The sequence below is a fragment of the Calypte anna genome, chromosome 18 (assembly GCF_003957555.1).
Source record: "Calypte anna isolate BGI_N300 chromosome 18, bCalAnn1_v1.p, whole genome shotgun sequence".
Taxonomy (NCBI): domain Eukaryota; kingdom Metazoa; phylum Chordata; class Aves; order Apodiformes; family Trochilidae; genus Calypte; species Calypte anna.
Window position 1 is genome coordinate 9,766,469 of NC_044263.1, and position 25,594 is coordinate 9,792,062.

The 25,594-nt window shown below is 58.7% G+C and overlaps 1 protein-coding gene across 1 annotated transcript; it reads left to right on the plus strand.

Annotated features, from left to right (window-relative positions):
• The first annotated feature begins 1,856 nt into the window (after nucleotides 1–1,856).
• ARHGAP44 (Rho GTPase activating protein 44) lies at nucleotides 1,857–23,466 on the plus strand. Its single transcript, XM_030461846.1, has 20 exons — nucleotides 1,857–1,971; nucleotides 8,086–8,125; nucleotides 8,962–9,066; nucleotides 9,150–9,226; nucleotides 10,246–10,357; nucleotides 11,036–11,112; nucleotides 11,842–11,959; nucleotides 12,541–12,609; nucleotides 12,690–12,771; nucleotides 14,170–14,297; nucleotides 14,428–14,539; nucleotides 15,948–16,029; nucleotides 16,736–16,816; nucleotides 16,891–17,004; nucleotides 17,137–17,228; nucleotides 18,017–18,197; nucleotides 19,192–19,416; nucleotides 21,559–21,662; nucleotides 21,762–22,106; nucleotides 23,166–23,466. Exons 1-20 carry the CDS (start codon nucleotides 1,919–1,921, stop codon nucleotides 23,294–23,296), a joined length of 2,328 nt encoding a protein of 775 aa, XP_030317706.1. The 5' UTR covers nucleotides 1,857–1,918; the 3' UTR covers nucleotides 23,297–23,466.
• Nucleotides 23,467–25,594: the final 2,128 nt, after the last annotated feature.

Here is a 25,594-nt window from a genome sequence, read left to right on the forward strand (position 1 = left end):
GGGGCAGCTCGGGTGCCATATGTCACCCGGCGGGACGGGCAGGGAGAGCAGATGGCAGGGGGAGCAGAGCTGCCCGGCCCAGCGGCCAAATCCCAGCGGGATCTGGGAGGAGAGGGATGCGGCAGGGCCGGCACTGCAGCCAAACCCTGCTGCTCCCAACCTGCCTCTGCCCCCCTCCCCAGGGCTGAGAGACATGGCTGGAGATAGGGACTGGTATTTAGATAGATAGATTAGATAAATAGATATAGAGATAAATAGATAGATAGGTAGATAGATAGATAGATAAGCAAAAGATAGATAGATAGATAGATAGATAGATAGATAGATAAGCAAAAGATAGATAGATTAGATAGATAGATAGATAGATAGATAAATAGATAGATAGATAGATAGATAGATAGATTAGATAGATAGATAGTTATATATGAATTGATAAATACAGAATCATAGGATCATTAAGGTTCAAGATCATCCAGTGCAACCATAATCCATCTTCCACAACCCCTATCCCAGCTCCTGAACAACCCCATCTGAAATGTTTCTCAAACACCTGCAGGGATGTTGACTCCACCACCTCCCTGGGCAGCCCATTCCAATGCCTCACCACGGTTTCTGTAAAGAAATTTTTCTTCACCTCTCACCTAAACCTCCCCTGACACAACTGAAACCCATTTCCTCTAGTTCTATCTATATGCCTCTTAATAGTAAATAATAATATATTTTCTTTACTGAGGAGGATGCTGATGTTTGGAGGCAATGATCTTAGAGCTTTTGTCCAACCGTGACGATTTTGTGATACTAAGAGATGACAAAGCTGGTGGCTCCTGATTTTTTGGGGAACAGGGACCTGTGGAGAATGAAGGCCTCTGCTCCAGTAGCAGTTTGGCCACAGAGATGAGGTGGCAGTGGTGGGACAGTGGGTGCCAGCAGGCTTGTCCACGCTTGCCCACGGCAGGTGGGTGCCACTAACCCAGTGACAAGGGATGGGACCTTCCTGCCAGCTCCCCAGCCTCTTGCCCTGCTTCCCACTTTCCTTCCCTCCTGGTTTCCTGCTGCAGCCCCCTGTGCCCCAACCCCCCCAGGACCTCCAGTGAGCAGGGATGGGGGATACTGGGAAGGCTGGGAAAGGGATGAAGAGTGCAACGGGTGCTGGAGAGATCCTGGGAGGAGGGGGGGGGGCAGGCAGGGATACTGAGGGAATGTCAGGGGGTTGCCAAGGAATGACAGGGATGGCAGAAGGATGCTGAGGCCATGGTAAGAGACGTCAGGGGGATGATGAAGGGATGGTGGGGGATGCCAAGGGATGCCAGGAGGTCCCCAGGGAGTGGTGGGGCAGTGCCAATGGATGCTGAAGGGATGTCGGGGGGAGAGGGGGGGGCTGGGGTAATGTTCTGGGGATGGCAAGGGATGCCAGAAGATCCTGGGGGGCAGCTGAGGCTGTGCCAAGGGATGCTGAGGCCATGTCAAGGGATGCTGAGGGATGCCGAGGGGATGTTGGGGCCATGCTAAGGGATGCTGAGGGATGCTGGAGAGATGCCGGAGGGATGCTGGGACCACACCAAGGGATGCTGGGGAGATGACAGGGTCCAGGCCCGCTCCATGGCTCCCCTCTTGCACGGCAGAGCCCGCGGGGTCTGGCGGCCCCGGACTACATTTCCCATGGCCGCCGCGGCCGGGGGCGGTGCGGGGCGGTGCGGAGAGGAGCGGAGCGGGGCGGGGGGCGAGGCGGAGGCGCGGAGCCGCGCAGGGGCCCGGGCCCGCTCGGCCCGGCTCGGCTCGGCTCAGCCCGGCCCGGCTGCTCGCCGGGCGGGGATGCGGGAGGGGCGGCGGGTGAGCCCCTCTGCCCGCCCGCTCTGCCCACGCTGCCCACGCTGCCCACGCTGCCCGCCCTGCCCGTCCTGCCCGCACCGCCGCCACCATGAAGAAGCAATTCAACCGCATGCGCCAGCTCGCCAACCAGACCGTGGGCAGGTAGGGATGGGGATGGGCCCTGCCTGCGCCCTGCCCGCCCCGCAGCCTCCATCCCGCACCCTGCCTGCATCCTGCCTGCTCCCTGCCTGCCCCTCAGCCTTCATCCTTCTCCCCGCCCCTGCCCTTCCCACCCCGCTGCCCCAGCTCCCAGCCTGAGCCCTGCCCGCCCCACCGCCCCGAATCCCGCACCTTGCCTGCTCTCCTGCTTCTGCCCCCACACCTCCCTGCTCCCCTGCCTGCCCCACTGACCCTCATCCTGCACCTTTCCTGCACCCTGCCTGTCCCACCGCCCCTGCCCAGCCCCTGCCCACCGCCTCGGCTGCTTCTTGCCAGCCCCACTGCACCTGCTCCCTGCCCTCTCCTGCCCTCTCCCTGCTCACCCTGTTCCCCCTGTTCCTGCCCACACTCTCACCACTCGACTGCCCCAGCTCCTTAGCCCCCAACCTGCCTGTCCCACTGCCTGCTCTCCCAGCCCCCAACCCGCCTGTTCCCTGCCTGCCCCTTCCCTGCTGCCTGCATCCTGCCTGCCCCCTCACCACCTCTCTGCCCACGATGCCCCCACAGCCCCCTCCTTGCCAGCCCTGGGGCCCACTCCCTGCCTGCCCCACTGCCCTCTCCTCCTCCCTGCCTGTTCGCTGCCTCCTCCCCTGCCTGCAGTCCCTGCCTGCTTCTTAACCCCTGCGTGTCCCCCTGCCCCCTTTGCCCCTTCCCCTTTTATCCACTGCTTCCCTTCCAGCCCCCAGCCCCCATCCGTTCCGTGTCCGTGGGCCGCAGGGACACGCGTTCTCCTCATGCGCTCCTTATCTGTCCCCCCTCACTCCCCCCCAGCACCCATGGGTGACCCCGGGGGGCAGGCAGGGTGCCGGGGGGCTCAGGGGGGGTGCGGGAGGAGAGGCTGTGCCCGCGGGGGTGCCGGTCCAGGCCCGGGGCCGGTGGCGGCTGTTGTGTAATTCTCGGAGATTTTGCGGCGCCGGGGGTGCGTGTGTGTGCGGATTTAGTGATTTTATTCCTTCCTCCTGAGGCGCTGGGGCAGCAGCAGGGCCGGGGCGGCGGGCTCAGCATCCCCATCCCCTCCCGCAGCCAAGGGCTTGGAATTCTGATGGCACCCTCTCCCGGGGCGGGAATCCGGGGTGGGAAGGCGGTTTGGGAGCGTGCTGCAGGGATGCGGTGCGGGAATCCGGTTCGGGAATGTGGTGTGGGGATGCGGTGTGGGAGAACGGCGTAGGAGCGCGGGAGCAGGAATGTGGTGCGGGAATGTGATGTGCGAAAGCGTTTTTGGAGCTTGCTGCAAGGATCCGGTGCAGGAATCTGGTGCGGGAGCGGGATTCAGGAAGCCGGTGCAGGGATCCGGTGCAGAAGCAGGGCACGGGAATCCAGAACGGGAGCAGGGTGCGGGAAGGTGCTGAGGGAATGTGGTGCAAGAATGCGATGTGGGAACACAGTTTGGGAGCGTGCTGCAGGAATCCGGTGTGGGAGCAGCGTGAGGGAAGCGGGTGTGGGAGTGAGCGTGGTGTGGGAGCAGGAACGTGGAGCAAGAACGAGGGTGTGGGAACGCGGTTTGGGAGCGTGCTACGGGAATCCGGTGCGGGAATCCGGTGCGGGAGCGCGGTGTGAGAAGGCGATCCGGGAATGGGGTGCGGGAGCGTGGTAGAGGGAACATGGTGCAGGGAGCTGGGAGCCGGGCTGTTGCTTCCCCTGGGAGAGCAGCGGGAGGAGGAGGCTGTTTTGGGGACAGAACCTGTGGTTTTCTCCTGGCCGGGCCGTTCTTGCTCTCCGGGAGGGTTTGCCACATCTCCCACCCGAGGCCGGGGGCTGCGGGGAAGGGGTGTCCCCGGGTCAGGAAGGACCCGAGAGCCGGGCCCCGCACTCACTCCTGCTTTCAAAATGGAGCCGCTGCCAAAGCCGAGCATCCTCCTGCCCCCAGCCCCTGGGGACCGGGGACAGTGCCCGGGGGGCCACTAAACCCCTAATCCTCTTAGGGCTGGCTGCCACGCCGCGGCCGGGGCGGCTCCGTGGGTCCCCCCACGGCTGTTGTGCTCTGCGGGATGGGTGTAAGGGGGGATGTGGCCCCCTCTTTGCTCAGCGCTGGGCTGGGGGCTCGGTGGGAGATGGATCAGGGATTGTCCTTGTCCTCGGGATGTCCCCATCTGGAGGGTGGGCTGGTGTTTTATCTCTCTTCCCCAGCGGGGAGCCCCGAGCAGCTGGCTGGAAATGGGGAATAATAAATGAAAATGGGGAATAATAGATGGAAATAGGGGATAAGAGGTGGAAATAAGGAGTAATAGATTAAACTAGAGAATAATAGATGAAAGTGAAAGAAAATTCATAGAAATAAGGAATAGTACATATGAATGAAGAAGAATCAATGGAAATGAGGAGTAATCAATGAAAATGAAGACTAATTCATAGAAATGAGGAATAATTAATGGAAATAAAGAATAATAAGTGGAAATAAGGAATAATATAGAAACCTGGTGTTTTCTCTCTCCTGGGAGAGGATTGCTGGGGTGTAACCCTCTGTGGTCTGAGAGATGTCCCCTCCTGGGGTCACCATCCCCTGCCACCACCATCCTACAGTGCCAGCAGCTCCAGGGCTGAGGACTGCTGGGCTGGATGCTGCCCCAAGGCTTTTAGTGGTACTGGTCCTTAAAAAAAAAAAGAAAAAAAAAAAAAAAAGGAAGAAAACAAAGCAGCTGAAGGGAAAAAAATCCAGAGGTACCCTGGCAGGGGACAGGCAGTGTCAGTGGTTTGTCCATGGGAAGCAGGCACAGCTAGCACACCTGTATGGGGTCAGGATTAATGTCAGGGTCAGGATCAGGGTTCAGGTTAGGATCAGGGTTAGGGCCAGGATCAGCATCAGGGTTAGTGTCAAGGTCAGGATCAGGCTCAGGAAGATGTAAGGTACCCAACTAAGGAGGATTCCTGTGCCCAGGCTGCAAGGCACTGTAGTATTTATCTCCAAGGCATCAAAAAAAGGGAAGCAAAATCCCTAAGTGTCAAACACTCTGAAGATGCTGTCTGCAAAGTGCTTTTATTGTTTATTTCTATTTATTTACCTCTTTCCTCAGCAGCTGGATCAGTGGGAGCTCTCCCCCTGCCTGGAGGTGGTGGGATGATGGGGCAGCAGCTGGAACCACCCCATGAATTTTCCAGAACTGTCTCAATATGTTGGGGTGGGATTTTGGGGTTGGTTTTTGGTTTGTTTTTTTTTTTTTCCCCCTCAGGAATAAACCAGGCCCTTGCAGCCATGTGCAGCCTGGCATCTTTGGGTTCCTTAGGAGGCTTGCAAGTGACTAGGGGGTCGCCAGGGGGGTCTGGGTCAGCTTGGAGGGGTCATTTTCTTCCTCCTGGTCCTTTTTGAGCATCCCAAGGTGTAGCCTTCATGCCAGGGGACAGCGGTGGCATTTTGGGCTGGCTCTCAGGACAGCTGCTTTTCCAAGCACCAGGACATCTGCAGGGACATCCAAAGCCTTTTACACGCTGAGGTTTTGTTCTCTGAGCAGCAAGAATCTTCTGTGAGAAATAAGGACAATTTATTGCACACGGACGAAAACAAGGACAGGGGGAATAAAAGCAGCACCTGGGATTTTTTCCAATGGGATTTGCAGGAGGGAACAACGTGCTTTAAATAGCTGGGTTCCACCTCTGTGCTTCGGGATGCCTGTGGCTGCCATCAGCACAACCCACCCCCACCACCTCCCCGGGCTTTTTGGCTTTGCTGAGTGCTGCTGCACCCCTTGGATGCTGCTGGCAGTGTCCCCACAGCCCTGGGGATATTTTTATCCTTCTCGTGCAGTGGCAGTGCTGACAAACTGTGATCCTGCTGGAGCAGGCTGAGGGCTTGGTCCCCGTGGCCAGCAGCATCCATGTGATTCTCCATGATTTTCAAATCAGGACCAGAGCGGGGTCAGGATGTGACCCTGGGGTGGGATTTTCTCTGCCAGGGATGCACCAGGAGCAAGGAGCAGAGGGCCCCGGGCATCCTGTGCTGGAGAGATGCTGGTGCAGAGAGCTGGCAGGCAGGAAAGGGGCAGGAGAGGAGCAAAAGAGGTTTTTCTGCATTTAGAACCTGTCCCCTGTTTGGCTTTGATTCCTTTGGCTTTGCCAGCAATGGGCAGAAGGATGGAGGAAAGCTGGAGGAGCCTTCCCCACCCAGCTCATCCTGCTTGGATGAGCCCTGGCACCGTGTCCTCCAGGTGGGCACTGCTGCCTTTGGGACATGGGGACAATCACTCCAGGCCACCCACCAGGGCAGGACAAGCCTGGGATGTGCTGGAGGAGCCAGCAGCAGGGCCATCCCTTCACCTCTGGATGGATGTTGCAGCAGGGAATTTTCTCCTCGGGGGGATTTGAGCAGCGATTTGAGGATATAAATATTTGATATTTTGCTTCTCGTCTGTGAAAAAGGCACTGGGAAAAATCCACAGCTTCCTTTCAGGTGTGTGTCCCCAGGGATGTGCTGGCAAAGAGGGCTCAGCCAGTGGCAGAAGCTGGGGACATGTGGTCCTTGGACCAGCCCCAGCTTGGCCTGTGATGCTCCAAGCTTCCAGGAGCTGCCTGGATGAGACCTGAGGGGTTTTCTCTTGCCTCCAGCACACACAATGGATGCTCAGCACCTTGTTGAGTGAGATGGTTGAACCTCACCTCACCAACCTCACCCCAGCAGCCTCACCTCTGAGCTGGGGGAGCTGGAGAACTTGGAATTATCCCCCTGGTAGCAGTGCCCAGGCACATGTGGCGGAAGTGTCAGGAGCAGGACAAGGATGGAGCTGGGAAGTGTCCCCGAGCCTGCGGGGGATGGCAGGACAGAGCCTCTGGGGGAGGGAACCCTGCCTGTACGGGGTGGCCTTGGCTGGGCTTTCATGGCTATTTTTAGGCTGGAGGAACCAGAAATCCCAGGAACCAGGCTGGTGTTGGTGATTTAATAGCAATGAAGCATTTACAGGCATCCCACAGAAAGGGGTTGGCTGGAGATGGGGTGGGAAGGGGTGCTTTGTGCAGGAGGGGTGGGCAGGGGTGTCCCTGGGGCTGGGTGAAGCCTTGCAGGGTGGTTTCACTGCTGCGAATCCCCCTCGTGCTCTGAGATTTGCTGGGTCAGGGTCAGATCCAAGGCTGGGAGCTCCTTGGTTCGAGTGGTTTGAGACTCAGGAGTGGGGGCAGTGGTGGGTGCACGGGGCAGTGCTCCAGCCAGATGGAGATGTCTGGCATGGGGAAGATGCTCTCAGGCTTTGCTGTAGCTCCCCAGGTCAAGGCACTGGAAGCTTATGATTTTTTTTATTTATTTATTTTTTCAATCAACTTAATTTGCTTGATTAGTTTTGATTTCTGCTGGCAGCAATTAGTTTTTGCAGCAGCTAAACTGTAGCTGCACCCCCCAGCTCACCTGCTGGGAATTGTCCCTTTTCTCCCAGCTGTTTGTAGGGATGCCAGTGGTTGGGGCTGACTGAGGGTTGCCTGGGGTTGTGCTGAGGAAAACAGCTCTAGGGTGGAAAGCTGGAAGGGAAGGGGAGCAGTGAGCTTTTATTTATCCCTTCATCAAGTTTTCACCCATTTCCCTTGTCCTCTCCCTACCCCCCCGTGTCCAAAGCCCTCCCCCAGCTTTCTTGGAGCCCCTGCAGATATTGGAAGGTTGCTCTGAGCTCCCCTGGGAGCCTCCTCTGCTCCAGGCTGAACAACCCCAATCCCTCAGCCTGGCTTCCCAGGAGGTGCTCAGCCCTCTGAGCATTTCAGTGGCTCCTCTGGACACCTTCCAGGAGCTCTGTGTCCTTCTGATGTTGGGGACTCCAGAACAGGACCCAGAACTCCAGGGAGGGGTCTGACAGGAGCAGAGGGGGAGAATCCCCTCCCCTGACCCCTGTCTGTGCTTCTCTTGCTGCAGCCCAGGCCAGGGTTGGTTTCTGGGCTGGAATCTCACCTTGAGGGCTCACAGTCAGCTTCTGCTCCACCATCACCACCCCCAAGTCCTTCTCAACCCAGTCCCTTCTCTCAAGCTGTACTGGTGCAACTGGAAATAGGTGCATGATGCAAGAGCAGGCTCAGCCCTGCCTGGTACCTGGTGTGCAACCCCTCTGCCAGACCCTTGGCCAACCCTTTCTGGTCTCTCTTGTTTTGCAGAGCTGAGAAGACAGAGGTTTTGAGTGAAGATCTCCTGCAGGTGAGCTCCTCTGTGGCTGGTCCAACTTGCCCAGGGCCTCCAGGCCCCCACCCACCCACCCACCCGTGGGTGCTGGCTGGGTGCAGCAGGGAATCAGATTCAGTCTGGGCTCCTCTGGGATGGCAACAAGACCCAGCTGGGCTCTGTGTGCCAGCACCTCCTGCCTGCTGCAGAACTGTCCCTGGGGATGGGACCTGTGACACCAGGGCAGCTCCCCAGCCATCCCTGCACTGGCGCCCTGCACAGATGCCACCAGGGCTGGAATGCTGGAGAAGCTCAGCTCTTCTCCCCCTTCCCCAGGGCAGGGAGTCATTATTTTTTTTCCCCCAGCTTATTTAGTTTGGTGGGGTTTTTTTCCCAGATGATTTCCCAAGATTTTAAGGTTCCCCTCTTTCCCCTTGGGTCTCTCAGCTATGGTTTTTAGCAGCCTGTTGTTGCTTACAGCTCGTGACTCGTCTTGCTGAGTTTTGGGGGTGAAATTCTGAGTTTCATCACTGCAGAGGCAAATAAGTCAATTTGCAGCCTTGGGTTTGGTTTGGGGTGGAGCTCAGCTGGGGACAGCCACCTCCTGGGGAGACAAAGGCTTTGGAGGCTGCTCTGGATCCCCTCTCAGCCTCACTGGGGAGGATTGAGATGGGGCAGCAGCATCCTGGTGAAACCTCCTCCTGGTGAAACCCTCTCCTGCCTAAACCATCCCTCCCCTGGGAAGTGCTTGGACATCCCACACTGTGGCAGTGCACAATGTTTGGAATGGGAAAAAAAACCCCTCCGTGGTTGTGTGGTGGGTGCAGCAGGGCAGGCAGGACACCCCGGTGATGGTCACCACGTCCTCACAGGTGGAGAAGCGCCTGGAGCTGGTGAAGCAGGTGTCCCACAGCACCCACAAGAAGCTGACAGCATGTCTGCAGGGCCAGCAAGGCGTGGAGCCTGACAAACGCTCGGTGAGGTTGGGGCAGGGCCCAGGGGGGGGTTTGGGGGGCTGGTGGGGTGTTGGGGAACACAGCCCTCAGCTCTCTCTCTGCAGAAGAAGCTCCCACTGACAACGCTGGCGCAGTGCTTGGTGGAGGGGTCAGCAGTGCTGGGCGAGGACTCCCTGCTGGGGTAAGGGACAGCATCCTGCTGGGGTAAGGGACAGCATCCTGCTGGCACCAGTGCTGAGCTGGGTGCTGGTTGGCATCGTGGGATCCTGTAATCCCAGAGTGTCAGCTTGGAAGGGACCTCCAGGATCCCCTGCTCCAACCCTTCTCATGTTATTGTTGATGTGAGGTGTCCCAGCACCCCCCGAGCTGAGACTCCAAACTTCCCAGAGTGGGGGAATCCACCCCTGCCCCTGGGAGACCATTCCAAGGTCTGACTGTCCCCATGGGGAAAAAACTGTCCTCTTGTGTCCAAGAGGGGGGTTCACAGTGGTGGTGGGTGCTGGGGTGCTCCTGAGATCTTGGTAGGGCAGGGGTTTCCTTTATTCTTCTCTTTGGATGAGCTAAGGTCCTTCAGTCATGCTGTACATTAAATATATTATTATTATTATTAAATATATGTAACATATGTAACATACATATATATATATATTTAAGGACCATACAATTTCAAACTATTAGGAAGACCTCAAAGTAACTCCCAGTGCCTGGAGGGGCTCCAGGAAAGCTGGGGAGGGACTTGGGACAAGGGCCTGGAGGGATGGGATGGAGGAAAAATGGTTTCAGAGCAGAAGAGGGGAGATTGAGTTGAGACATAAGGAAGAAATTTTGTATAATGAGGGTGCTGAGCCCCTGGCTGCCCAGAGAAGCTGTGGCTGCCCCATCCCTGGCAGTGTCCCAGCCCAGGTTGGATGGGGCTCGGAGCACCCTGGGCTGTGGGAGGTGTCCCTGACCATGGCAGGGGTGGCACTGGAGGAGCTTTAAGGTCCCTTCCACCCCAAACCAGTCTGGGATTCAATGATAATTGGTAAAATAATCAGGGAATGGGATTTTCCTAACAGGTGGGGTGCCCGTGGTCCCTCTCTCCAACCCTCTGCCCAGGACCCCAGGTCCTTTGGGTCACTATCTCCCCCCATCCTAGGCACAGGGGGGTTTCCCATCCCCCCCATCCTCCCAGTGCCCATCCCTGCTGTGTCCCTGCAGGAAGATGCTGCGGCTGTGTGGGGAGGCAGAGGACAGGCTGGCTCAGGAGCTCATCCACTTCGAGCTGCAGGTGGAGAGGGATGTCATTGAGCCCCTCTTCCTGCTGGCTGAGGTGAGCAGTGGGCAGGGACAGGATGGGACAGGATGGGACAAAGTGGGAATTTTGGGTCCTGGCCTCTGCAGAGACCTTTCCTTTGGTGGTGCTTGTTAAGTGGTTAGGGGCAGGGTTGGCATGTTGGGCTCTCTGCTGGGCTCCTCTTCTCCCTGGTCCTGTTCTTCTCAGCTCTCCTGAAGGCAGAGCCACCCACAGTTTTATTCCTGACTTATTTTCCCCAGCTCCAAGCCCATGCTGTTGTTGTTGTTTGTTGGATATTTTTGTTGGTTGGGGATATTTATTTTTTTTTTCATGCCAACTTAGTTTTTCAGTTTTAGCCAATGCTTTTTTCCTCCTTTGTATATCTTGCAAAATGTCCTGGGCTTGGGTCTGGTTTCATCTCCCCCCAGCAGAAACCAGAGCTTTATGGCACACTGGTGTTCAGAGGGTTTCACCCACTCCCAAACCCTCTGCTCCCCCCAGGGATGCTCCTCTCCAGGGTGTGGGTTCTGCAGTCAGGGGGTGGCACAGCCCAGATGGGGACACAGAGCAGGGACAAGCTGTGCCAGCTCCCTAAGGATGTTTAAATAAGGAGCTGCATCCTTATCCACCAAATTCCAGCCCAAATTCCCAACTGGTAGTGACCTCTCCCATGGTGTCTCTCCGGGGCTGTTGATCTCCTGTGTGTGGCTGCAGGTGGAAATCCCAAATATCCAGAAACAGAGGAAGCACTTGGCGAAGCTCGTGCTGGACATGGACTCCTCCAGGACACGGTAGAAAGTGGCCTCAAAGCTGCTTTATAAAAAATAATAAAAGTTCCCAAGGGATGGGTGCTGTCCTTTGGGCCAGGTCTTGGCCATGTCACTGAGTGCCTCGAGGGCAGCTCTGCAATGAGCCAAGATTCCTGCTCTTGTCAGCAGAATCCATAGATCCCTTTTCCTAGCCTGGCCCCTGTGGAAAAAGAAAAAAAGTATATTTTTTTTATTTTTTGGCACAAATCCTAATTTTTTTCCCTTTCTTGGTGAGTTCTTACATGACAGCAAGGAGCTGGGTGCTTCTGCTCCATGGAGTGGTGCTGGGGTGGAGCTGGGGTGTCCCTTGAGGTCATCCCATGTCCCAGATGCTGTGGGGGGACACTGGGCTTTGGGTTTTGCCTGGGCTGTTGGGTTGGCCAAGCCCTGCACATCACAGCCTGCCCTGGGGAGAAGTCTGGGAGGTGTCCCTGGTCCCCACCATCATATCCAAGCATTCCCATCACCTTCCTCTGTCCTCCTGCCTGGACAAGGTGCATTCTCAGGCTGGAAATAATGACTTCATTAGAGCCCTGTAACGAGGGTGTGTGCAGGCAGCTGGGGGCACAGTGGGGTTGGGAGTGGATCCTGCATCCCAGCCCTGGGGACCATGGTGGGTTTGGGTGAGGGGGGCTCCCTGGGCTGCCCTCCAAATCCTCTGGGTTCCCTTGGTCTCTGTGCCCCCCTGACAGCTCTGTCCCCTCTCCACAGGTGGCAGCAGTCGGTGAAGTCCTCGGGGTTGGCCAGCAACCTGCAGCCCTCGGGTGCCAAAGCCGACGCTCTCAGGGAGGAGATGGAGGAGGCAGCTAACAGAGTGGAGATTTGCAGGGTACCCGTGGGCAGCATGGGGCTGGGGGCACCTTGGCATCCCGGGCACTGCCCACAACCTGCACCCTCTCCTCTTCATACCTCCCCTGCCCATTATAAACCCTCCTCTGGTCACTCCCCATGCCCAAGCACAGCCTGGGGGCAGTGGGTGATGCTCACCAGCTGAGCAAGATGCCAGCGGCTCCTTTGTCCCCCTCCATATCCTTCTGGAGCTGGAGAGCATCCCATCCCCAGGGGATCCATCCTGCCAAGAGCTGGTGAGCTCAGCACTGAGTGCTCAGGTTGCCCAGAGAAGCTGTGGCTGCCCCATCCCTAGCAGTGTCCCAGCCCAGGTTGGATGGGGCTTGGAGCACCCTGGGCTGTGGGAGGTGTCCCTGCCCATGGCAGGGGTGACACTGGAGGAGCTTTAAGGTCCCTTCATGCCCAGACCAGTCTGGGAGCCTGTGATCTCCAGCAGGTGCTGGGACACCCACATTGCATGTTGGCTCCAAGCTGCTCCCTCCCAGTGGCCTCCAACAGGACCATCGTGGTGGCCTCAGGGCAGCACCCGTTGGGGACCAACTAATTCTCTTCCCTCTGCAGGACCAGCTCTCAGCTGACATGTACAATTTTGTGGCCAAAGAAGTAGACTATGCAAACTATTTTCAAACTGTAAGTGCCACCTGTCCCCACAGGACCCCTCTGTCCCTGTCCCCAGGCAGGGGTGACAGGGCTGCCATCTCTCCCCCCAGCTGATCGAGGTGCAGGCAGAGTACCACAGGAAATCCTTGGCACTCCTGCAGAACGTCCTGCCTCAGATCAAAGCCCAGCAGGGTAAGTGTCCCCTGGCTCTGTCCTGCTCCTGCATGTGACACCGAGGGCTCTACATCACACCAGAGCTGCGTGGGGCTTTGTCGTGGCCGTGGGTGTGACCCTGTGGCCTGACACCATGAGGATGTCAATGGATATGTAATGGTGTGACCCTCTGGTGTGACTCTGTAACCCTGTGACACTGTGGGGATGTCACTGGGTACATCCTAGTGTGACCCTGTGGTGTGACACCATGAGGATGTCAATGGATATGTAATAGTGTGACCCTCTGGTGTGACTCTGTGACCCTGTGACACCGTGGGGATGTCACTGGGTAGATCCCAGTGTGACCCTCTGGTGTGACCCCATGGTGTGACACCGTGGGGATGTCAATGGATATATCATGGTGTGACCCTCTGGTGTGACCCCATGGTGTGACAGGGCACTGGGGCTGGGTTTGAGCACTCTCCCTTTGCTCACCCCCCCCCATCTCACCCACCTCTGCTCCAGTGGGAGCATCCCCACCCCAGTTGGTCCCAGGGGCTCCATGGATGGGGAGTGGGCAGCCTGCTGGCACATCCCTGTGGAGCACCCAGTGCCAAGGGGGGCTCCTGGGGCTTGGCTTTGTGGAGCTGGGCTGGGACAGCAAGGTCAGGGGGTGCCCAGCATGGTGGCCTCAGGGCAGGACTGGGGTGCTGCCTCTCCAACAGTGGGACAGGGACTGGTTTGGATTTTAGGTTTTTTCTCTTGATCTCACAAAGCATTTCCTGCCTCAAACCAGTGATGGAAGAAGGGGGAGTAGACTGTAAAGGTTTGACCATGATTGCTCCAACCCCTTCCCTGGAAAACATTATCCAGCCCCCCTGAAATGTCCCATGGGATGACTGGAAAGCATTTCCTTTGGGTTTCATCTTTAAAAAAACAAAACAAAACAAAACAATACTTCCTGAGCCACTCAGGACAGAGGTGTGGGGTCCTCTTCTGCCTTTGGCACCACCCAACAGGGATTATTTCTCTTCAGCTCCCTCAGAGGAAGGTGGAGCAAGGAGGACACAGCCTCTTCTCCTTGGTGCTGTGGCAGGACCAGAGGACATGGAGGCAAGCTGTGCCAGGGCAGGGTTAGGCTGGATATTAGGAAACATTTTTTCTCTGGAAGGGTTGTCAGACATTGGAATAGTCCACCCAGGGCAGTGGTGGAGTCACCAACCCTGGAGGTATTTAAAGAGTGTGCAGACCTGGTCCTTAGGGACATGGTTTAGTGGTGGCTTCACAGTGCTGGTCACAGGTTGGGTGATCCTGAAGGTCTCTTCCAACCAGAAAAAGCCATCCTGTGGTTTTTGCTGCTGTAATCCCAGGGCCTTCTGGGGAGGGGCTGCTGAAGCTGTGTCCTCCCCATCCTCTCCCCCCCTCTGCCCATCACAGAGGCCTGGATGGAGAAGCCTTCCTTTGGGAAGCCCCTGGAGGAGCACCTGGCTGTCAGCGGGAGGGAGATCGCCTTCCCCGTGGAGGCTTGTGTCACCATGCTGCTGGAGTGTGGCATGCAGGAGGAGGTGGGTCCCACGGCTGGCACCACGGGAGGGAACATGGGTGTCTCCAAGGATGGGGGACGAGGAACCAGGGAGCTTTGGGGACATCTGGAGTCACCAAAGCTGACCCAGCACACTCCCGTCCTCTGCCAAGGGTCTCTTCCGAGTGGCTCCATCGGCCTCCAAGCTGAAGAAGCTGAAGGCTGCCCTGGATTGCTGCGTGGTGGACGTGCAGGAGTACTCAGCTGACCCCCACGCCATCGCAGGTAGGGGCTGTGGGCACCCAGGGGTGGTTACAGAAGGTGAAGCCTGGGGGGTGATGCTGGGTCCTGGTTGACATCTTCATTAGTGACCTGGCCGATGGGGCAGGGCAGGGGCTGGGAGGTGACACCAAGCTGGGAGGAGCTGGGATGGACCAGAGGGTTGTGTTGCCACCCAGAGGGACCTTGGAGACATGGGCTGAGAGATCTCCTGATGTCCAGTGAGGGGAAGTGTCTCTGCCCCTGAGGAGGAGCAGCCACAGCACCCAGGGCCACCCAGCTGGGAAGCAGCTTGGCAGAGATGTCCCCAGGACACCAAGCTGACCGTGAGCTGGCAGCATGAAGGCAGAAGGTGTCCTGGGCCACACTGGGAGGAGTGATGCCTACAGTTCAGGGGAGGTGATGCTGCCCCTCTGCCCAGCACTGGTGAGACCACAGCTGGAGTCCTGGCTGGGCATTAGAGGAGAGCCAGGGACATACTGGAGAGGCTCCAGTGAAAGGCCATGAGGATGACAAAGGGCCTGGAACATGTGTGTGTGTGTGTGTGTCCCTCGTGTCCTGGGAGAAAGGCTGAAGGAGATGGGGCTCCTGTAGCAGAGAAAGCTCAGGGGGATCTCATTGATGGATAAACCTCCAGGGAGGGTGCAAAGATGACAAAGATCTTTCCAGTGCTGCCCAGTGCCAGGACCAGGGGCAATGGGCACCAAATGAACCCTGGGAGGTTCTCTCTGAACATCAGAAGATGCTTTGTCATGGTGTAGGTGACCATACACTGGCACAGGACATCCAGGGAGGTGGTGGAGTCTCCATCCTTGGAGATACCAAAACCCTTCAGGACAGTCATGGGCAACACCTCTGGCTGGAGGTCCTGCTGGAGTAGAGGCCTGGACCAGATGGGTTCCAGGGGTCCTTTCCCACCTCAACCCCTCTGCAATTTGTCCCAAAGCCTTTGAACAGCCATAACTGAAGATGGGGTGACAAGTGCAGGCAGAGGTGTTGGTGGAAGTGGCGCAGTACAGGAGGTACCATCCACCAAGGAGCAGAACCCCAGACCTGCAGTGTCCCCTCCCTGGCCAAGGGCTTGAACACAGGTTTGGTCACAGGCAAGGGATAAACCAGGGCTGTGTCCCGAGGTGCCCTGGTGACACTAATGAGGGTGATGCTGATGAGGATGAGGCTGCTCAGGAGGAGGGAGGAGTGGGTGGGAAGCTTCACACATCTTCTTGCCTTCTCCCTGCCTCTCCTGCTCTGAGACCTCCTCCCAGCACAGCTCTGAGCTCCTGGGGCTGCTCTGAACCATTCTTTGTGTTTAATGAGCTGCACTCCCTGCTCTGGGCTCCCCGGTGGGGGCAGGATTGGACCTGGGGTTTGTACCCACCTCCTGGCCAAGGAACATGTCCCTTGTATGTCACAGGAGCCCTCAAGTCCTACCTGCGAGAGCTGCCAGAGCCCCTCATGACGTTTGAGTTGTATGAGGAGTGGATCCAGGCCTCCAAGTGAGTCTGGGGCATCTCCCACATTTCTCTGTGATATGGGTGGTGGCACCTTGGGTCCCCATGGATGGTTTGGGGGCAGTTTCTGGTGTAGCTCCCAGCACCTGGGATGTCCTCTCTAGGGTCTGAAAGTCAGGAGGGTTCCTGCAATGCTCCTTGAGCATCATGGGTCCCAGCACCAAGGGTGACCTTGATGTCCAACAACCCTGATGTCCCCACCATAGTCCAGAGCACCCTGGCCAAGGTGGCTGAGCTCTCCCAGCATCTTTTGTCAAGCTCCTGGGTGCCTTTTCTGGAGGGATGTGCAAACCCTGGGGGACAGCTGGCCAAGAGAGCTCCCACCTGCTTCACTTGGGTGCTCTGCACCCTGAAACCCCCAAACCCCAGCAGGACTGGGCCAGCTGAGGTGGCATCAGATCTGCCTGGGAGATGTTTGGGATAGGTTGGAGGGAGGTTGGACAAAGGGCATCTCCTTTTAGGGTGGGAACCTCTTCAGTGGTGCCCAAACTTAGGTCTGAGCACATCCCCCACCTGCCTTGGGTGCGTGGCAGGGATGTGGTGGTGGCTCAAGGGAGGGGACAGTCCCTAAGGGTGGCATATAGGACGGCAGGTCTGTAATGTTGGCAGCAGCCCCAGAGTCTCACAGGGTCCCTGAGGGCAGAGCTGGTGGGGTGGGGATGGTCTTGACCCTCTTCCAACCTCCCTGCAGCATCCCAGAGCAGGAGAAGAGGCTCCATGCCCTATGGAACGCCTGCGAGAAGCTGCCCAAAGCCAACTACAACAACATCAGGTGAGCCTGGGGAGGGGACCTGGGGAGGGGACAGAGACCCCGGCACACCGGCATGGCTCGGTTCTGCTTTCCAGGTACCTGATCAAATTCCTGGCCAAGCTGACTGAGTACCAGGACATGAACAAAATGACACCGAGCAACGTGGCCATCGTGCTGGGGCCCAACCTCCTCTGGCCGCAGGCGGATGGGTAAGGGGCCCAGGAGGGGGAGGGAGAAATGCTGGGGAAGGGGTCATAAAGGGGAGGTCTGGGGGCAAAATCCTTCCAGGGATAAAGCCAGGCTGTGGTGGAGTTGCTGAGCTGCTGGCCACCTCCCTGCAGGAACATGACAGAGATGATGACGACGGTGTCGCTGCAGATCGTGGGCATCATTGAGCCACTCATCCAGCACGCTGACTGGTTCTTCCCTGGAGGTGAGATGTGCCCCATGGTGGGGCAGGGTGGGCTTCAGCATGGGTCCCCTCCCCAGCCTTCCCTCGGGAGGAGATGCTGGGCTCCTGTCTTCATTTTTGTCAGCCCCCTCTGCTTGGGGGTCCTCGAGCAGAGATCTGGCAAGGCTCATCACAGGGCCTATGGGAAAGCTGGGGAGGAACTTTGGGCAAGGAGAGATAGGATGAGGGGGAATGGTTTCAGCTAGAAAGGGGAGATTGAGGTTGGAAATTTTACACAAGGGTGCTGAGGATGGGGGAAAAATGGTTTCAGAGCAGAAGAGGGGAGATTGAATTGAGACATAAGGAAGAAATTTTGTATAATGAGGGTGCTGAGCCCCTGATTGCCCAGAGAAGCTGTGGCTGCCCCATCCCTGGCAGTGTCCCAGCCCAGGTTGGATGGGGCTTGGAGCACTCTGGGCTGTGGGAGGTGTCCCTGCCCATGGCAGGGGTGGCACTGGAGGAGCTTTAAGGTCCCTTCCAACCCAAACCAGTCTGGGATTCAATGAAACCCAAATCCCTGATGCTTTGCACACCCAGCTCAGATACTGCTCTTTTCCTAGCCACCCATCCCATGGTGGAGATCAGGAGATGTGCTCTGGGTGGGGGTTACATTTTGGGCTGCTCTTGGTAAATCCTTTCCAGTGGCCCCTGCTGAGGGTAGCACCCTGGGCTGTGGGAGGTGTCTGTGCCCATGGCAGGAGAGTGGAACTGGGTGATCTTTAAGGTCCCTTCCCACCCAAACCAGTCTGGGATTCCTCCTTCCACCCCAGACATTGAGTTCAACGTGACGGGCAACTATGGCAGCCCCATGCACACCAACCACAATGCCAACTACAGCTCCATGCCCTCCCCGGACATGGACCACGCCGACCGCCGCCACCAGGACCAGGCCCGGCGTCCCCTCAGCGTGGCCACTGACAACATGATGCTGGAGTTCTACAAGAAGGATGGGTGAGGCTGATTGTGGTGATGGCATCCGGGGAGAGGGAGGCCACCTTGGTGGCACTGAGCTGCTAGAAGTTGGGTGGTCCCGGGGTGGGAGGACCTCCAGCTCTTCGTGATGGCTTCTTGGGGATGCTCGGATGAGCCTGGAGCTTGATGCCTGCCCACAGCCTGCTGAGGTGGCAGCAGGGTGACACGGGGCATGGCACTGGGGCTGCACCATGTGGGGTTGGGTGCCCTGGTGTCCCGAGGGTCTGTGGGTCCTGGGAAAGCTCCCCACTCCCAGCCTGTGTGTGCCCTCCATGTGTAGGGACCATAACCAGTCAGGCAACAGCCCCCCAAAACACCCATTGGTTTCTCTCCATCTGCAGAAAACACCTTCAGGGGTCCTCCCACCTTCCAAGAATGGTCTCTCCTCCAAAAAAACCCAACTTCAGAGTCTAGAGTCTTCTCTGTCTCCAAAAAACACACCCCAGGGTTTCCCTTATCTCCAAAAATACATCCCCAGAGCTCTCCCCATCTCCAAAACCGTCCCAAGCTCTCCCCATCACTGGGGTAGCCTGGTCCCTGCTGTGCCCCTCCTGCATCCCCCCCATCTCAAAGCCCCTTGGCCTGGCAGCCCCTTTCCCAGCTTTGGGCTCCCCCCCTCTTCTGCCACGCCAAGTTTTAGGGTCTTTTTTGCACTAATAACCATGTATCTCTGCCCATGCAGCCTTAGGAAAATCCAAAGGTACGGTGGTCTCTGCAGCAGTGCTGGGAGGGTGCTGGGAGGGTGGTGGGAGGCTGCTGGTGCCTGGGGGGAAGTGAGAGGTGGCCGTAGGGTGACACAAGCCCCCCCCCCTGTCTATCTCTCCTCCCATTCCCTCGGAGGAACATTCCCAGCAGCACCCTAATGCAGGAGGTGTTTTTAGGGACCGGGCACCCACAGGAGCGGGGCTGCGGGGCCTGGGGGTCCCCCCGCAGCAGGGGGGGTGCTGAGAACCTTTCTCTGTGTGTCCCCCAGCATGGGCGTCAGGGTGATGGACACCTCGTGGGTGGCTCGGCGGGGCACCTCGGCGGGGCGCAAGACGTCCTCTACCCTGCCATCTGCCCAGCCCCCCCTGCCCCCCTCCGAGCTCCCCGGAGCCCCCCACTCACCCATCCCTGAGCACTCACCGGACGTCATTTCAGCTGCCCCTTCCCCACCTCCCACCGCCTTCGGCTTCCCCCCGCCAGCCGAGAGGACAAGGTAAGACCACTGCTCCCCCCACCCCCCCTCCCGGGGTGTCCCCTGCCTGGGAATCCTTCCCCTCGGTGAATACAGCGGGGAAACAACCCCACAGCCTCTCCACAGGCACTGGGCCAGGGTGCTGAGCATCCCTGGGAGAGGATCAGGTGAGGGTGCTGAGCATCCTTGGGAGAGGATCAGGTGAGGGTGCTGAGCACCCCTAGGAGAGGAGCAGATGAGGGTGCTGAGCACCCCTAGGAGAGGAGCAGATGAGGGTGCTGAGCATCCTTGGGAGAGGGGCAGGTGAGGGTGCTGAGCATCCCTGGGAGAGGAGCAGGTGAGGGTGCTGAGCACCCCTGGGAGAGGAGCAGCATCCTGAGGACAGCAGGAGAAGCTGATGCTCAGTATCCCTAGGAAAGAAGGAGCATCCCTAGGAGAGGAGCAGCACTGTAGGGATGGCAGGAGGAGAGGTTGCTGAGCAGGCCTGGGAGAGGATCAGCATCCCTGGGAGAGCAGAAGGAGGGGGTGCCCAGCATCCTTGGGAGAGGAGAAGCTTGCCAGGGACAGTGGGAGGAAAGGGTGCTGAACATCCCTGAGAGAGGAGTAATATTCCAGGAAGAGCAGGAAGAGAGGGTGTTGAGCATCCCTGGGAGAGGAGCAGCATCCCTGGAGGGATGGAGAGGATGCTCAGCAATGCTGGGAGAGGAGCAGCAGGAACCTCGGGGGCCTCCAGTGATTTCCCTGCCGGGGGTCTGCTGGGCTGGAGCCAAATTTGGGCTGGAGGTGACAGGAAAATCCCAAAGGATCCCTGTTGCTCCCCGGGGCCCGTCTTCTCCGGGGGGGCCGACTTTAATTTGCAGCCCTCCGGTGGGAGGCAGTGCCGCGATTCCCCAATTCTGCCCCAAAAAGTGGGGCCGAGCTTCGCAGAGCACCCACTCTGGGGGGGTCGTGTCCTGCCGTGGGGCCGGGTCCTGATGTAATGGGATGAAGTGGGGGGCCTGGAACCCCACGGGGGCTCCGCCTCCTCTCATCCCTCTCTGCCCCCAGCCCCCCCTTCCCCCCCCTCCCCAGCGCTTCTGCTCTTTTATTATTATTTTTTCCTCCGCTTTACTTTTGTTCTGTGTTTTTGCCTGTTTTTCTGGTGCTTCTGGACATTTTGCGCAGGGGTGTCCTGGCGTCTGCTTGGCCCTATGGCGGCTCCGCCTCCCCCCGCCCCGAGGAGGAGCGGGTCCCCTTGTCCCCCTTTTCCTGGGCATGTCCCCCCCCTTGGGCTCAGCCCCCCTGGCCGGGCTGCAGCCGGAGCCTTCCTCTCCCACCCTTCTCCTCTTTCTCACTGCACACCCCCTGCCCTGCCGCCCGGCTCTGCCCCCCCCGACGCCCCCTTTCCCCCTGGGACCCCCCCGGGCTCTCCCCCCGCCCCGCACCCCTCCCGCTCCCCCGGGGCAGCCGCCCGCCCGCCGGACCCGGCCCGGCCAGGTAACGGGGAGGGGGGGGGGACACACCCACAGCGGGGAGGGGGGGCCGAGGGGTCGTCACCACGGTTCCGGGTGGGGGCTGAGGCCGGGGTAACCCCCAGGACCCCCCCCCAAACCCTCAGCCCGGGCCGGGGGGCGAGGGGGGGGCAGCGGGAAGAGTGGGGGTGGGAGAGAAAAGACAAAAGGACATCGGGGCTTTCTCTTCTGTTTCCTCATCTTTAGATTTCCCGTTGTATTTTTAATTCTTGTCATGCTAATCTTAGAATCAGTTTCTCCTTATTTTTAAATTTTAATTTTTGTTTACTCTTCTCCTTCAGTTCTTTTTATTTTATTTTTATTGTAGTTTTATTTTTTCGCATTTAAAATTTTTTTATTCATTTTTCCATTCTGAATAATTTCGGTTTTATTCCATGCTTCGTATTTCGCTATTTTAATTCTTTTTTTTTGCACTTGCTTTCCTAATTTCGAAATATTTCATTCTACTCCAGCTTGCCTTCTGTTCAATTGTATTTAAACTTTCTTCTTAACTCCCTGAACTTATTTTTACCGCTCGTTATTTTTGCTTTATTCTCTATTTTTCATTTTCTTTTTCCTAATTTCATTGTTCATTTTGATTTTTTTTAATTATTATTTTATTTTTTTAAATCTCTCCTAGTTCATTCCCTCTCCTTTCTCTCTCTCCCCCCAGCACTTTAAAGCCCAAGGAGCCGCCCCCCCAGCCCCGAGGCAGCCCCGGGCCACCCTCTGCCCCCCTTTCTCCCGCCGAGCAGAGCCCGCACTCCCTGCGCAAAGGTAGGAGATGGCTGCGGGGGGGGGGGGGTGCGGGGATGGGGGGGATCACCGGGTCGGGGTGACATCCCCCTGACCCCCCCTTCCCTCTCTGTCTCGCAGGGGCCAAGAAGCTGGCACCCATCCCGCCCCGGGCGTCCCCGGGGGAGCCGGGGGGTGGGCAGCCCTCCCCCGCCAGCCTCTCGCCCACCCCCCCCAGCACCCCGTCTCCCTACGGCCCCCCCCCGGGGCCCTGCCCTCCCCCTGCCCAGCTCTCCCCTCCTCCGCCTCCTCCTCCTCCTCCTCCCCCCGCCACTGCCGCCCCCAAATCCCGTCCCACCCCGAAGCCGCGGCCGCGCCCCACGCTGCCCCCCCCGCCCCAGCCCCCTCCGGCCTCCCCCGGCCCCCCCTCGACCCCGGAGCCCCCCCGAGTGGACGCTGCCGGCCCTGGGGACGGCGCCAGGACAGGTAACCCCGGGGGGAGGCGGGGGGGACACCAGGGGGCACCCCTGGGTGTGGGAGCTCGACGGGGAGCGGTGACACTGGGTCGGGGCAGGGACACACACGCAGGCTTGGTGGCCCAGGGTTTGGTGGCTGTAGCCCTGAGAAGGTGGCAGTGAGCCCAGGAAGTGACACCCTGGAAAGGTGGAACTGTCCCCAAGAAGGTGTCAATGTGGCATCCTTGTCAATGTGGCAGTGTCCCCCCTGGCAGCACCAGGAAGGTAGGGGTGTCCCTGAGAAGGTGGCAGTGTGCCCAAAAAGAGGTGGCAGTGCTCCTGAGGAAGGTGACAATGTCTATGGAAAGACAGAACTGTCCCCGGGATGGTGGTGATGTCCCCAGGAAGGGGGCAGTGTCCCTGAGAAGGTGGCATCATCCCCACGAGCCTGTGACACTGTTCCTGCTGTCCTGCCCTCCCTGTCCCCTGGTCTGGTTGATGTGTGTGTGTCCCCCAGCACCTCGGGGTCCCCACAGCAGGGTGGGCTGCCCTGTTTGTGGGGTCATAGTGATGCTTCTGAAGTGCCAGGTGGCATCGGGGACATTGGGGGACTCACCTGGAGGAGTGTGTGGCCAGGCAGGGCTGGGGTCCTGGGCTTTGCTCCTCTGAGTCCCCATCCTGTGGGACAGGGGGACACACAGGGTGGGTGGCAGCGAGCTCCCAGGACCCTGCCCATCGCGGGGTCCCCAAGCCAGCAAAGAGCCTGGCAGGTGGCAGGTGCCACCTGGGGGTGTGTTCCTCTGCTCTCAGCAAGGGACAGTGGTGACACCATCTGCCTGGGGCTGGGGGTCACCCACCCACCCGTGTCACCTCACACAAACTGCCTCTCCCTGCAGGCCCTTGGGAGAGGGGACAGCAGTGTCACCAGCCCTTGGTGCAGGGGGACATCGTGGGGACAGGCAGTGTGGGGGACAGAGGGACTGATGTCCCAGGCTGGGGTGGGGTGGCACAGCGCAGGCAGCAGCGGTGGCACTAACAGGGTGGCAGCCTGGGTGAGGTGTCCCCATCACTGTCCCCCCTCTCTCTGCAGGTCTGCTCCGGTTTGAGGTCCCCTCCCTCCATGTCCCCCCCGATGCCACCCTGTGCCGGGACCCTCCAGAGGCACCGCAGAGACTCTCGGGGCCTGAGGAGGAGGAGGAATCAGAGAGCACAGCCCTATGACACTGTCCCTGTCCCCAAGCTCATCCTTGTGGCACCCGAGGGCCACCGGCACACCAGTTTTGGGTGGCAAAGCGCCCGGTTTGGGGGCAGTCGCTCTTCTTTATTTCGTTTTGGGTTTCGCCTTATCCAGACTTTGCCTTGTGGCCGGGGGTCTCTGCCCCCCCCCCCCCACCCTGCAGCACCCGTGATCCTGGGGTGATGCCACCATCACCTCCGTGCCCCCGGGGCAGGTGCCACCTGGGTGACAAGGAGCTGGCCGGCGCTTTGCAGTGGGATTTCTTTTACTTTGGCTTCTTCCCCCTCTGCTTATTGGCCGGAGCAGGATGGGACCTGACCAGCAATAACCTGGGGGTGCAGGATGTGGCCCCCCCTGGGCTCTCGGGGTGCCAATGGGTGTCTCCCATGGCTTGGTGGCTTTGGTCGTGCATGTGATGACAAATTAACCTTTTATCCTTCCCAGAGAGATGAGAGAGCTCTATACATCTATCAGCAGAGATATCTATGTATATATATTATATATTTGTATAGAGAGAGAGAGATAAAATAGAGATTTGTTTTATTTGGAGCCATTCCTGCTCCCCCCCCCCCCCCCCAGCGCACAGAGGGAGGATGGAAATGGCAGCGCTTGGCCCCCCCACCCTGCTCGCCCTGTGCCCCCCACCCCAGGTGGGCACCCCGGGGGCCCCAGCACCCCAAAGTGATCAATAAACCCGTCTGCCACTGACTGTCACCCCCTGGCACCTCCCACCTGTGGTTACTGCCCCCCAGCACCAGCTGGGGGGGGTGGGGGGGGATATGATGTGGGGAGGGGGACCGTGGGAGTTGGGGTGGTCAAACGGTGGGGTGGGGTCTCCATGAGGTGTCAGGGTCCTTGTCCTGTGGTAGTGGCAGGGGTGGGGTGGTCTCTGCCAATTTTTGGGAGGTCCCAGCCTGGAGTTTCTGGTGGCCTGAGCCGGGATTTGAGAGGCACCAGTCTGGATTTGGGATGTTTGAGCCTGGTTTTGGGATGTTTGAGCCTGGTTTTGGGGTGGTCCCGGCCCAGATTTGGGGTGGCACCAAGCTCTGGGTGGGTTTGTGCTGGGTCCTTGCCTGTATTTTGGGACCAAGCAGTGTGTTGGGAGGTGAACCCTGCTCGATGGGGCTGGACAGGCAGTGGATGGGGTTGGATGGCACCAGGGGCTCCCCCATCCTGGAGGGGTGGAGGCTGGGACCTCACTTTGTAGGACAGGGAGAGGCATGTCCATGGGGCATGGGGAGGGGATGCTCTGGGCATGCTGCTTTCTGGAAAGTAGTAAGGTGGTGTGGGGACACTTCTGGGCCATCCACCTGCAGGTGCCAGAGAAGGTGAGGTGGGGAGGGACAGTGGCAGCTCTGGGACCTGCTCCAGGAGGGTGTCAGGGACACTTGGGTGCCCTCTGCACTGCAGGAAGCCAGAAGGCCTCAGGTGTTCAGGCTGGGTCATACAAGTGATGTCCAAACCTCCCACCCAGCAGCATCTCTCCAGGGCAGGGCACCGAGCACCCTCCAAAGCCAGCATCCTCTGGCAGTGGTGACAAAGCATGGCTGTCCCTCCCCAGTGGCCTCCTGCCCTTGGCACAGCACCCCAGTGACACTGGCAGACTGTGGCACTGCATGGCTGGTGACATCCCATCATCAGGGACATCCCAAGGCCCCTTGGCCTGTGACCAGTTCCCTGGGGAAGCTGCTGTGCCCAGCATGCTGCTTGTCTGGGCACCACATGGGTGCCAAACCCACTTCTGTCCCCTGCTGCACAGCAGGGTCACAGCCATGGCACCAGCAGTGGCACAGCAAGGGCTTGAGCCTGGAGAAGCCCTTCACCTTCATCTCCTCTTCTACCTCAACCCTGTCCTTGCTTCCTCCATCTCTACTTCCATCACCATCTCCTCCTGCTCTCCATCTCCAGCTTTGTCCCAGTCTCCATCTCTGCACTTTGATCTCCCCTCATCCACCTCTGCCTCCACTTCTACCTTCACCTCCTCCACACCCACACCCACCTCCATCTCCCCCACCCTGACCCCACCTTCCTGTTTGCCTCCAGCGCTCTCCCCCACTTCTGCCCCCTCCAGCTGCACCTTGATCCCACCTCCATCCCTGCCTCCTGCTGCAGCCATCCCAGCTCCAGACATCCCCTTTCCTCTGCCCTGGTGGCCACAGCTCCGTGCTGCCACCACTCTGATGCTCCTGTTGCTGCCACCACCCCCTCCCCAGCCCTCCAACCAACCACACACCCACCCTGGGGCAGATTTCCCCCCCACCACCAGGATGATCCTCACCACC